Source organism: Protomyctophum parallelum (genome assembly GCF_964188405.1).
Source record: "Protomyctophum parallelum genome assembly, chromosome: 19".
NCBI classification, from domain to species: domain Eukaryota; kingdom Metazoa; phylum Chordata; class Actinopteri; order Myctophiformes; family Myctophidae; genus Protomyctophum; species Protomyctophum parallelum.
In genome coordinates, this window is record NC_139717.1 from 27586048 (window position 1) to 27600476 (window position 14429).

At 39.4% G+C, this 14429-nt stretch overlaps 1 protein-coding gene across 1 annotated transcript; it reads left to right on the plus strand.

Annotated features, from left to right (window-relative positions):
- Positions 1–8558: 8558 nt before the first annotated feature.
- LOC310876883 (adhesion G protein-coupled receptor F5-like) lies at positions 8559–13819 on the plus strand (the record flags this gene model as incomplete). The annotated part of the gene is made up of 7 exons (XM_083790534.1): positions 8559–8736; positions 10019–10192; positions 10444–11850; positions 12174–12215; positions 13217–13276; positions 13368–13416; positions 13737–13819. Exons 2-7 carry the CDS (start codon positions 10187–10189, stop codon positions 13817–13819), a joined length of 1647 nt encoding a protein of 548 aa, XP_083646660.1. The 5' UTR covers positions 8559–8736; positions 10019–10186.
- Between the last annotated feature and the right edge of the window lie 610 nt (positions 13820–14429).

The following is a 14429-nucleotide window of genomic DNA, read 5'->3' on the forward strand; positions in this document are numbered from 1 at the left end:
TTAGAGCTAGTTTAGAGCTGTTTAAACTCAGCAAGACTTATTGTTCAGATGTAACCAGGGAGCGGTTCGATCCAGCCGAACTACAAGCTTACAGGTTTACAAAGAAATGTGAGCTTGTAGATCAGCTATTTTCAAAACATCTTGAACATTTCTGAAAATGTTTTAAACATTTTACACAAAACACTAATCTTGTATAGTGGTCCCAGAAACAACATATTTTCAGGGGCTCGTGAGTCGTGACCAAATACATTTGGGGGTCCCTTGGGCCAAAGGTTCTAATCACACAAGATATATTTTTACATCTAATGGCCAGATTCTCCTTCTCTACTTCTCCATTCAACAGTTTGATCCCAACTAGTCCGGGAGTGGTAGGCTGATATTTGGCTGAACATGGTTTCGTCATTAAAAGTTTTTTTCTCAACTGATTCTTGTAGCTTGGGGTTACCTCTTAAGAATTCAAGAGGGTGCCCAGTGATATACCTTGGGCATTTTTAGTTATTAAGCCCTTAATGCCCTAAACACAAAAAATCCACCCAAAATAGAGTTTATGGCGTGTTAGGAGGAGCAAGCAGCACAACTTCTAGGGGAAGCTAGGTTTTAGGCTTAAAGTTTGTTTTAATCCACTTTGGTAGACGTGAAAAATCAAATGCAATATCACAGTTGATCTAAGCTGTGGAATTCTGTTCAACAGGTCTTGCTCCATGTCTGACGACATCATCCACAGGTATAATTAAAATATTCTCCTCTTCCCTCACCTGATATAGGGTAAAATAAAATACTAGAGAATAATTTATGTTGTTCTTTTAGACCATATGAGCATACCATAACAATGGATAAAAAGTCCACTTTGAATGAAAACGTGATGGTCATGACGTGTCGAGTCCAGCATGTCGAGTCACCAACGGGCACTGTTCTAGTAATGCTCTTTCTTCTGTAAGAAAACCCTACTTTCCAAACATTTAACAAGTGTGCATTCTTAACTAAGCATTATGTGGACATCTTAGTTCATTGTAAATCCATGGCCTACATTTAAATGATTTGTAAAAAAAAATCTTTAATACATTATGGGGCATGTGTATTCACAATATTGTGATCTCAAGAGAAAAGTAAATAATCCCATATTTACTTTCTGTGACAACAGCAACTCCAACAACTCTGACAATTACAAATTCAACTAGTCCAACTCCTCCAACATCTCCTCCAACATCTCCAGCAACAACTCCTCCAACATCTCCAGCAACAACTCCAGCAACAACTCCAGCAACTTCTCCTCCAACAACTCCTCCAACATCTCCAGCAACATCTCCAGCAACAACTCCTCCAACATCTCCAGCAACAACTCCAACAACAACTCCTCCAACATCTCCAGCAACAACTCCAGCAACTTATCCTCCAACAACTCCTCCAACAACTCCAGCAACAACTCCAGCAACTTCTCCTCCAACAACTCCTCCAACATCTCCAGCAACATCTCCAGCAACATCTCCAGCAACAACTCCAGCAACAACTCCAGCAACAACTCCAGCAACAACTCCTCCAACATCTCCTCCAACAACTCCAGCAACAACTCCTCCAACAACTCCTCCAACATCTCCTCCAACAACTCCAGCAACAACTCCTCCAACATCTCCTCCAACATCTCCAGCAACATCTCCTCCAACATCTCCTCCAACAACTCCTCCAACATCTCCAGCAACAACTCCAGCAACACCTCCTCCAACAACTTCTCCAGGTAGTTACTTGAAATCTTTATCCATCTCAAATACTTGTTTTTTTAAACATCACGATGATAATGATTATTATTAATGTATTTTATGGTGGAACACACAAACTGTAATAATGTTGTTGAGCAAAGCATTTAGAAGTGCTATTTTTGGACCAGTTTCACTTCAATAGAGGGAATGCGCATGCATAAAGTGAATGGCAAATTGAGTGGCAAAGTGAGTTTAACGTTGTTTAATGCAATCAGATAGGACTTTTCTGGTTGGATGTATGGACTGTCAAGACCACTAAGTACATTTTTGCCACTCAGTAGGCGTACCAGCATAACTTCCGGGTATGATGATGATGTCACACGTATAGCCTCTATAAGATGAAAAGAAAACAGGCTGGAAGACTACAGACCATATATTTTTGAGTCTAGTATCTTTTCCATTTCCTGAAAAATGAACATTTTGGAGTTAGGTCACCTAACTGCATGCACCTAATTTAGGTGCATGGTTTCTTCCCGACAGCAGAGATACAGTATACAGTATATTCTCAAACATTTTCCTGTAAGAACACCCACATCGTATATGTAGGCCTATTGGCTATTTTCATATGAAAGAGTAGTTAAACCGATGATATATACAGTAACACATTTTAGACCATATGGGCATACCTAACAATGGAATGCCAAAACAATGGGAAAACTTCAATGTTTTTGTGTAATTTTATATCAAAAGTCCACTTTGAATGAAAGCGTGATGGGTGATGACGTGTCGAGTCCAGCATGAATAAAAATGAATCTTGATTTCATTCACCGGCTTTATTCACATTGTTGCACATCCGTTCAAACACAGCTGATGTTGATTACAGAACTACTCAGTTTTTAATCTCATTCAAATGACATATTACTCATTTAAAACGTAATCAGCACGCTAAAATATGTATCTGAAAACATAAGTTAGAAATGAGCCAACAGCTTTGCTGCCCGTCTCTCTGTGACTTTGTAAACAAACAAACTGCACAGGCGTGCATTTTTTCATTTCACCACGTCTTTAACAATATAAAAGAAGCAGAAGAAATGTCACATTTATGCATCGTATCTATAAATCCACCAAGTCTTTTGTGCATACGTGTGTATGTGCGTATTTAATTAACGTAAGTCAAAAACCGTTTGCCCCACTGACTTCAAATTTGACACATGCGTTCCACACCACCACGGGGAGTGCAGTGCCCAGTGTTAAGTCCATCGGATCGCTGGTTGTCCAGAACCAGCACAAAGGCCTCTGCCCAGCCTCCAGACAGGGCCCAAATCCAGATCACCCCTATATCTCCATGTAGTGTATGGAGCTGGCCTGTTCTTATACATCACAATAATGTTCTGACATCATCACAATGCTGCGCGACCTCGCCATTTATTAGCCAATTGATCACACCTAATCACCCACCACGGGCACTGATCACCCCTAGATCTCCATATATGGAGCTGGCCTGTTCTTATACATCACAATAATGTTCTGACATCATCACAATGCTGCGACCTCGCCATTTATTAGCCAATTGATCACACCTGATCACCCCCCACGGGCACTGATCACCCCTAGATCTCTATATATGGAGCTGGCCTGTTCTGACATCACAATGATGCGCGACCTTGCCCTTTATTAGCCATTTGATCACACCTGATCACCCCCCAATGGGCACTGTTCTAGTAATACAAAATATTGTTTATTTCATGCTCTTTCTTTCAGCTGCCACCACTGCCACTGTCAATATAGATCCTCCTACTGCCGATGAAGACACCGTAATTCTTACGTTTAGTCTCGACCAAACCTTCAGCTCTGATCTCAAAAACCCGTCTACCACAGCATATAAGACTTTTGCTGCCACAGTGGTCTCACAAGTAAGAGAAATGTTGTACTTTATCAATAATGTAATAATAATGCATACAGGAATGTAGCTTTTAATGTGTATTAATCTAATTTACGTCAAGATGTGGATTGATCGATCAATCGATTGAATTATTGAATGAATACTTTATTAGCAGTGTGCAAAAGTACAATAATGCTGAAAGGATAACACAAAAAGCCCTGAGGGCACAAAGTAACCACAGTATACCGCTAATCAACTTACAACTACACACTTTATACAGTATAGAGTATAGAGTATATATGTATACGTATATAGTATATGCCTATATACTATATATACAGTATACTATATATATTTCTTACGTCATCATTTAGAGCTAGTCATACGTATACTATATACATAATCAGTAAAAATAAAATAGCAAATTGTGCCTGATCTGCTGGGACCAGAGTACGTGGTGTGTATATGTATGACTAGCTCTTAATGATGACGTAAGAAATATGTTCATTTGTGGTCATTTGGTCCCAGCAAACCAGGCACAGATTTGCTGTTTTCTTGCATAAACATCAAATGGCGGGACAGCTGTCACGGTTTTTGGCGCAAAGTAACCACAGTATACCACTAATCAACTTACAACTACACACTTTATACAGTATAGAGTATAGAGTATATATGTATACGTATATAGTATATGCCTATATACTATATATAATATACTATATATATTTCTTACGTCATCATTTAAAGCTAGTCATACGTATACTATATACATAATCAGTAAAAAATAAAATAGCAAATTGTGCCTGATCTGCTGGGACCAGAGTACGTGGTGTGTATATGTATGACTAGCTCTTAATGATGACGTAAGAAATATGGTCATTTGTGGTCGTTTGGTCCCAGCAAACAGGGCACAGATTTGCTGTTTTCTTGCATAAACATCAAATGGCTGGACAGCTGTCACAGTGTTTGGCGCAAAGTAACCACAGTATACCGCTAATCAACTTACAACTACACACTCTATATAGTATACGTATACGTATATAGTATATGCCTATATATTATATATATACTATATATATTTCTTACGTCATCATTTACAGCTAGTCATACGTATACTATATACATAATCAGTAAAAATAAAATAGCAAATTGTGCCTGATCTGCTGGGACCAGAGTACGTGGTGTGTATATGTATGACTAGCTCTTAATGATGACGTAAGAAATATGGTCATTTGTGGTCGTTTGGTCCCAGCAAACCAGGCACAGATTTGCTGTTTTCTTGCATAAACATCTAATGGCGGGACAGCTGTCACGGTTTTTGGCGCAAAGTAACCACAGTATACCGCTAATCAACTTACAACTACACACTCTATATAGTATATATGTATACGTATATAGTATATGCCTATATACTATATATATACTATATATAGTATATGCCTATATAGTATATGCCTGCTTTGCTGGGACCAAACGACCACAAATGACCATATCTCTTACGTCATCATTTAGAGCTAGTCATACGTATACTATATACATAATCAGTAAAAATAAAATAGCAAGTTGTGCCTGATCTGCTGGGACCAGAGTACGTGGTGTGTATATGTATGACTAGCTCTTCACCCAAACTTATATAGATAGAAACTTGAATCATACTTAATAATACTAGGTGTTTATATGCATAAAGTAGGTAGGTAGCAAATAGTTACATCTAAAAATTATACATTTCAAACGTTCCTTCACAGAGATACTGAGATTTGACAGTTTACAGCGGTCGAAAGGACTTGCGCGCTCTGCTTGCGCACTAGTTGGCCATTTATGGCCTACTAGTGTGCAACAAGCAAGTATGCACTCGACAGAGTGCAGTTCTAGTTTCTATTGTGGTCCTTAATAAAGTAAATCATGGAATTGACGCCATTTTTCAGTGAATGGATATTTTTTCTGTTTGAGTTACAACACTTGCTTCGGTTTAAATACATTTTAAATCAGTTCAACACAAAACATTTAAGAGAAATAATAAACTTTATTAAAATTCACTGCATTGCAGTGCAGCTTATCATTTTCTAGTTGGGACACGATATTTCCATCAGCAATTGAGCTAAATCTATTTGCATTCTTCTCTTTCAGGTAAACTTGATTTACAGCACCAGCAGCAGCACTTCATCTTTCAATCGCTCTATAGTCAACAGTTTCATGCAAGACTTTTTTTTTAATCAATTGTTTACTTTCCATTATGAGTTTGGCAAACTATTTGCAATTTAAAAGTCACATTCTCTTTCTCGCACATTACAGGGATGGATCAGTCGTTACTAGAATGAGTCTGGTGTTCCCAAAAGGCTCAGCTCCTTCTACAAGCACAGTAGAAAACGCGATGAATACTGCAATAAGCAGCGGCTCCACCGGCTCCCTGAACATCATCGCCGGTTCCGTTAGTGCAGGTATGTTTGTCTTTTTTAAATACATAATTACAATTTATTTCAATAGCTGAAATGTCATATGATTTTTATCGTTGCTGTCGGGTGGAAACCGTTCCTTTTTTAAATTATTTTAAAGATATCTAGTGACAACCACAGTAGGGTTAGGGTTAGATCTACAAGCTGTGGCATGCCTCACATTGCGAGGCATTGTGAGCTTGAAGATCTGCTATTTTCACTACCTTTGTGCGACACTCTGGTTTGATGAAGTATACTAGCCTAATAGTTTTTTTATTTTTTATTTTTATAAAGTATATTTATTGGTTTTTTAAAGACAAACAGACATTACACAACAAGAACATAATAACAAACAAAAGAAAAACAGCTCAGGCACAACACTATTATAAATAAAAAGATTGAATATACAAAGACATGACAAGGACAATGAACCATAATGACAAGTGACTTTCAAATTTTGATAGACTCCCAATCAGGGAATACATCCATACAGTACATTAATATTAAAAAGGCAGACAACAGTTAGCATGCATGCTCCACTCAAAGGCGGCAACCGCCACCCCCCCAGGCGGCAGGGTCACCGCCCCAAGAAGCGGCACCGACGCAACGCATCGAGACCCCTGCCCGGGCGACCACCCCCCCATACCCAAAAGGGCAGACAAGCCCCCGCCCCAAAGCAGAGCACCCACTAGGGAAGAATGCTGGCATATAAGATATCTAAGGTTGGTACGGAAAACCTCCAAGTATCGTGGCAGACAGTGTGGTTCCAATATTATTCAAATAAGGGTCCCAAATTTTGTAGAAAGTGTCCAATTTAGAATGCAACATGCATGTAATGTATTCACAAGGAATACAGCCCATTATAATGTTATGCCATGATTTCTGTGATGGAGCAACATCCTTGATCCAAAACAAAAGAATATTTTTCCTAGCAGCAAACGTTAATAAGTTGAACAACCTCTTATGTTTGACATCAATGACATGAACATCCGGGAGACCAAGTAAAAGACACAACGGATCTAATACTAGCCTAATAGTTAATTAAACTACTTAATTAAACTAATAGTAAAAGCATCAAAAGTTGAAATTTGGAGATATGAGGTTTTTGCTCGATAGCAGCAATATACTGTATGGCAGGGGTCCTCAATAGGCGGACTGCGGTCCACCTCTCTGTGGACCCTCTTCAACTGACTGAGAGAAAACGCATTTTTTTGTGTCATTTTATATCAAAAGTCCACTTTGAATGAAAGCGTGATGGGTGATGACGTGTCGAGTACAGCATGAATAAAAATGAATCTTGATTTCATTCACCGGCTTTATTCCCATTGTTGCACATCCGTTCAAACACAGCTGATGTTGATTACAGAACTACTCCGTTTTTAATCTCATTCAAATGACATATTACTAATTTTAAACGTAATCAGCATGCTAAAATATGTATCTGAAAACATAAGTTAGAAATGAGCCACCAGCTTTGTGACTTTGTAAACAAACAAACTGCACAGGCGTGCATTTTTTCATTTCACCACGTCTTTAACAATATAACAGAAGCAGAAGAAATGTCACATTTATGCATCGTATCTATAAATCCACCAAGTCTTTTGTGCATACGTGTGTATGTGCGTATTTAATTAACGTAACTCGAAAACCGTTTGCCCCACTGACTTCAAAACACATGCGTTCCACACCACCACGGGGAGTGCAGTGCCCAGTGTTAAGTCCATCGGATCGCTGGTTGTCCAGAACCAGCACAAAGGCCTCTGCCCAGCCTCCAGACAGGGCCCAAATCCAGATCACCCCTATATCTCCATGCAGTGTATGGAGCTGGCCTGTTCTTATACATCACAATAATGTTCTGACATCATCACAATGATGCGCGACTTTGCCCTTTATTAGCCATTTGATCACACCTGATCACCCCCCAATGGGCACTGTTCTAGTAATACAAAATATTGTTTATTTCATGCTCTTTCTTCTGTAAGAAAACCCTACTTTCCAAACATTTAACATTCTTAACTAAGCATTATGTGGACATCTTAGTTCATTGTAAATCCATGACCTACATTTAAATGATTTGGATAGGTACAAAAACCTTTAATGCATTATGGGGCATATGTGTATTCACAATATTGTGATCTCAAGAGAAAAGTAAATAATCCCATATTTACTTTCTGTGACAACAGCAACTCCAACAGCAGCTCCAAAAGGTTCGTGTACTTTTTATTTGCATTATAATTTTAGATCGCCTCATATAAGAACTGTGTTTGAAAAATAAACATGTCACCCCGGCCGTTTCACTCATATGGATATTAAGAATCAACTGACTGAGAGAAAACGCTAATGTTACTGCTACTGAATTAATTACATTTTCGCTATATATATATTATACATATATAATGTATAATGCTAGAAACAGTAACACATGATGGTGAGAATGATATACCTTATTTATAAATACTTTCACAAAACTATGAATGAAAAACTATCTTGACGTTTTGTGAATCCAGTGCTGGAGTCAGACAACCTTTTATTTATTTCCTTAGACTATGATTGTAAATCAGAACTTTTTGGTGAAGGAGTGGTTGGGGACAAAGAGACAAAAACTGACCTTTGCAAAGAAGGTGATGTAGGAAACAAGACAGCAGTGTGTACCGAAGTTGGAGAGTGGAATATTATAGAAGACGGCTGCATCCTAAAAGCGATTAACAACCTGGTTCAGAAATCTCAGGTAACAACCACAGCCTTCTTTCTTTGGTCTCTGTTATTAAGTGTCATACTATGACTTTTACACTTGTAACAAACCGTATACTTAAATGACCGGTGTCCCCCAGGGGTCTATCCTAGGCCCTAGAGCCATGGAGAGACCATTGGAGAGCGCACCCAGAACACACATAGCTCCGGATTGATTACAATACCCTGCCACACACCACTGCAGACAGGCTAATTGTCTCCACCAGGCCGAAGGCATGTGGGGAGAGTATGTTTTGCACTCCGTCCGTCCGTGTGTCTGTCCGTCCGTGTGTCCGTGAACAGCTAATCTCGGCCACCGTTAACCCGGTCGATGCCATATTTTGCACACACACTCCCTGGATGCCAACGATGAACCTCTGCCCCAAAGTTTCCAGAACGGCCTGTTATAGCGCCACCAGGAGGCCGCTTTGTGCAAAACAAGTTTTTGCACAGTACACCTACAGATTTTGTCCAAACATCACGCAAATTGGTACACAGTCTCTCTAGAGCCATTCAACAAAACGGGTCTTTCAGATTTATCAGACTCCATCCTGATTGGTTAAGATTGCCTTCCAAAGTTCACAGGAGTGCTCAGTTTCAAACAAAATGCTGCAAATCATGAACACATCGCGTGATTTCCGTGAAATTGTGCACCCACATTCCCACTAAGCCGAGGACGAAATGACACATCAACAATTTCAACTCAGCCTCAAGGTGGCGCTATAACTGGCCGAAAAGTGTTTTTACCTCTAACTGCACGGATCTGTGGATAACTTTGTATGCCAACTCCCTAGAGGCCAAGGAAAAACCTTTGCCTGGAATTTTTCACATCTGCTCTTTATAGCGCCACCAGGAGGCCGACATATGTAAAACACATTTTCTATTATTACTCCTTCAGATTTTATCCAAATTTCACGCAAATCGGTACACATGATCTCCATAGTCATGTGATCAAGGCAGGTTTGTTTGATTTCTCATATTCCATCCTGATTGGCCACGATTGGCTCCTACAGTTTTCAGGAGTAGCCCGCTTTGTACAAATCGCCACAACTCCTCAATGCAGCGTCCGATTGCGATGAAACTGTGCACGCATATTCCCACTAGGCTGAGGAAGAAATCCTGGTGGAGACCTGTGCCCAGAAGGGCACTTTTTCTAGTTATATAGCTGATATAAATGATGACTATTCAGATTTCTAGGAGAACGTGTTCACTTGTTTGTACATAGTTGTTTACTACAGTAACAGTAGTACTACATACAACTACTGCCTTTTATATCCCAGAATCTACAGTCTCTGAATGAGGAAGAATTTGAAGATTTCCTGGAAAACTTAAGCTCAGTCACAGAAACCAACGCTAATGCTGTCACCTCAATAGCTGCCAACCTTGGTGCCATTGTTGACATACTGGATAGTGTGGCAAATACAAATAAATCAATAGACAAAACACTAATGACGGTAGGTCAACTATTATTTGTTTATTATTGTGTCAAAGTTACATTATAGTTGCACTTGTATATTTTATACAAAAATAGTCAACTAAATTCAATCATTCATAACTTGGTAACTGCACATGTATGGTCATTGTTGTATCTCCATTATTCAGAAGTTAGTAATGTTTTAATAACTGGACAGAAAAAAATGTAAACTAATTCTAGTCTTTATGTAGTTTATTTTGTACATATTCTTTAACTTTCTTTCTTTTTTAGAATATCCTGGACACGGTGAATGTTCTCATATCTGATGAAGCAAAGGAATCATGGCAGGATTTAAATGACAACGCCGCTGAAAGCAAAACCTCAGATATAAGAAGTGCTGCTGATGAACCAGTGGCTAGTGGCTCAAAGTTACTGAAATCTATTGAAAAAATAACTGACCGTCTGACCAACGACTCTTTTGAAATTATAACATCGCTCATTACCTTGAACAAAACCACATTCACAGACACCTACAACAATGACCTGCATCCATTTGTTGAGATAGACATACCAGTATCCAACGTTCCTCGTTCCAGTGCAATCACAACTGTGATATTTGACTCAATGCATAATGTCCTTCCCGCAAGGAACACCACCAACAACGGCACAAGTTCCACTGTCATCAATGGAAATGTGGTTCTAGTCGAGACTGAAGCCGCCATCACGAATGTGTCATTCACCTTTGATATTTTTAATGAGACTCTGGGAAATCCTCAGTGTGTCTTCTGGAACTTTAGTCTCTTGGGTGGTCTTGGAGCGTGGGACAGTGAGGGATGTGTGTCTGTGAGTCATGCTAATGACACTGTGACCTGCAACTGCAACCATCTCACCTCCTTCTCTATCCTCATGTCGCCCTTTACACTGTTTGACAAGGCATTTCAAGAAACTCTGGACTACATAACCTACATTGGAGTGGGCATATCCATGGGTTGCTTGGTCATATGTCTCATCATTGAAACAGTCATGTGGAGAAAAATAAGAAGGCACAACACCTCCTACTTACGACATGTGTCCATCGTCAACATTGCCGTGTCGCTCCTGATAGCAGACATTTGGTTTATTATCGGGGCAGCCATTTCAGTGCCAGAGACAGACAACGTACCAGCATGCAGTGCGGCAACTTTCTTTATCCATTTTTTCTACCTGGCTCTGTTCTTTTGGATGCTGGCATCAGCTTTGCTGTTGTTATATCGCACAATAGACGTCCTGGGAAATATGTCTAAAAAAAGCATGCTAGCTATTGCTTTCTCACTAGGCTACGGAGCACCTCTTGTCATTGCCATTATAACCATAGCTGTGACTTCACCCGATAATAATTATATCCGTAGAAGCGGCGTCTGCTGGCTGAACTGGGACCCCTCCAAGGCTCTGTTGGCATTTGTCATCCCTGCCCTCATGATAGTGGCCACAAACCTCTTGATCCTCATTGTGGTGATGTACAAAATGTTGAGAAGCAGAAGGTTGGGAGCATCGTCACGGAATCGCCCTGAAGAGCGGCATGTCCTGGTGGCCATCGCTAGAAGTTTGGCTGTGCTAACGCCTTTTTTCGGAACTACATGGGGTCTGGGAGTAGGAACCATGGTTTCTCCACATGACAAAGGAATCCATATTGTGTTTGCAATCTTCAATTCACTACAGGTATTTGACACAGAGCAATTAGTATTAGAGTAATGTACTCATGAATGGGTGGAGTAAAGTTTATGATATGAATAACACCATGTTAGAAATTATCTTTAACAGGGTGTAACACTGCCTGACGATGTTCAATATTATATTTTAAGGACAGTTTCACATTTGTACTTGATTCTAGATTTCAATCCTCTCAAATGTATGCTCATTTCCAGGTACATGCGTTTATTCATACTGCACATACAGTATATTACTTGCATGAAGCCATTGGAAATTAAAGTGTTACACAGTTAACGTGCCTTTTTAACTGATCACAATGTATCTTTACAAAGGGATTCTTCATATTGGTGTTTGGAACAATGCTGGACAAAAAGGTGAGTACTGTACATGGACTTCTATGGCCCCATTTAGACTGCAGTCACATCCAGTCAAGTCTATTTGGGACCCTGACGAAGGCTTGCATAGCCGAAATGCGTCTATTTTAATGATCTTTGCCATACCCTTACAATAAAGGCTTTTTTCACTTGACTGGAACAGATCGAGTGCCTTGGACCTCTTTAAATTATTTCTGATTAAAGTCTTATTTATTTCTCAAATCTGATCTTTTCGCCCGACTGTCTCAACACACAGATCTGTGTGTTCAGACTGGTAGACAAATCCAGCCTGAATTAGATCTGTGTCACATCCAGATTGGAATCCGATTTGTTTAAATAAGTCTAAACGCAAACAAGTCACATGGAAAACCTGATTTAGATCAGGTTACTGCGTTCAGACTGAGAGAATTTCTGAAATCAGATTTGAAATTGAATTTGGCAGGGGTCCTTGAGCCCCCTCAATATCAACTTGGTTAATATAACATAAAAATCAGTTCAACAATTTCAACCCATACTGAACATCAGCTATTTGAAAATAGATCTGCAAGCAGATCAAGCTCATTGCATGCGTTGCATGCTGCATGCAGTGAGCTTGTACCTCTGCTATTTTGAAATAAATCTTAAAAATAGTGAGACATTTTCAAAATGTGTGAAATACAAATCATGTATGGTGGTCCCTGCCACCAACTATTTTCAGAGTCCATGGTCAAATACGCATTCATTTTCCGACATTGAAAACAGTTTGAGAACCACTGATCTAAATTTAAAGTACTTTGTGAATGCTGAACTGGGGCACAGTGAGCATCCTACATCACCATGTCAATCTTGGTTTCCAAACATGGCTGTTATGGATGCTTTGGTCAAATAAAATGAAAAAATAGTCACCAACACTGAATGTTGCCCATGTTATGCAACTTTATGCGGCGACGACTGCGATAACCTCTATTTATTTCAGAGCTTTAGATTCTGATTTTGATCTCACTTTTCTGATTGTATTTCAGATTCGATCAGAACTTAATAACTTAATACAACCAGTGTCAAATTCTGGTTCTGCTCCAAAGGTGAGAGTTGTTTTGTCTTTGAATTGCTATTCTGTGGTGAACAGTGCACCAGTCCCATCTCAAATATCGGTATATTTGGTTTTCCTTTCAGAGCACCTTGTCATCGAGACTATGCTTCCTCTTCCGGAGAAGAGGAACAGGTATGATATCCTACATTAAAATTGCCTATGGGGTGGGTGGTGGACTTGCAAGGTGCATCCGCACCAAATTTGGCTCAAGCACTGGTGCTTGTGCCAGAGCTTGTGCCAGTTGGTGTGACACTAGTCACACTCACGCCAACCAAGGCCTACTATCCCTTTAACAAGAATCGAGTGAGGAAAATGTAAAAACAAATTAGCTAGATTCTGGCTCGGCTTATGTCTCGTGCAGTATATCTTTGAATATGTTATATTCCCTCACGCCATCACTTAAGTTCCATTGCTGTACTGAACATGTCATGTCTTCCTCTCTTTTATATCAGATGGTTACAATGTGAGTTCAGGTGCAACACCTAGCAGTACTGGTGCAACCAGCACTGGCGCAACCAGCACTGGCAACACTTAACAGCACAGCAGGCAATCAACATAATCAAGACAAGAGTCAGAGGGCTCACCATGTCCTCAAGTGTCTGGCATTAAGTTTGGATCTGGGACATTGTTTGCAAAACGTTATTGTCAGTGGTCACATAAAACTGAGTTTTTCAGTCTGTTAAACAGTCTATTAAAAAAATAAGCAAAAAAGCAACAAAAAATAAAGCAAATATTTTGAGCAAATCGTTTGCATCAGTGTTACTAAGTAGCCTACTGTAAGTGTCTTTCCAGAAAGAGAAAGAATAACATGTAATTTGATTAATTTGAATGATTATAAAGATTTGGTCCCCACTCCATTGGGGTATTCTTTTGTCATTGTATATTTGCACTGTGAAATGTATTCTATTCTCCATCCTAACTTGTGATGTAAATACAGTATTTTTATTTTATTTGTTAGTATTTGTTGTTTCCTTTTTTGCTGCAGCAATTGCAGTAGCCTACTAAAAATGTATACAAATAATATGCAAAATGGGTTTGTTTTGGTTTACTTTGCCTATCAAATCAGAACTAGAGTGCTCTTCAGCGGGCAATGACCTTGTTTACTCAAAGGGAAATCACAGTGGCAAATTTAGACTTAGACGAGG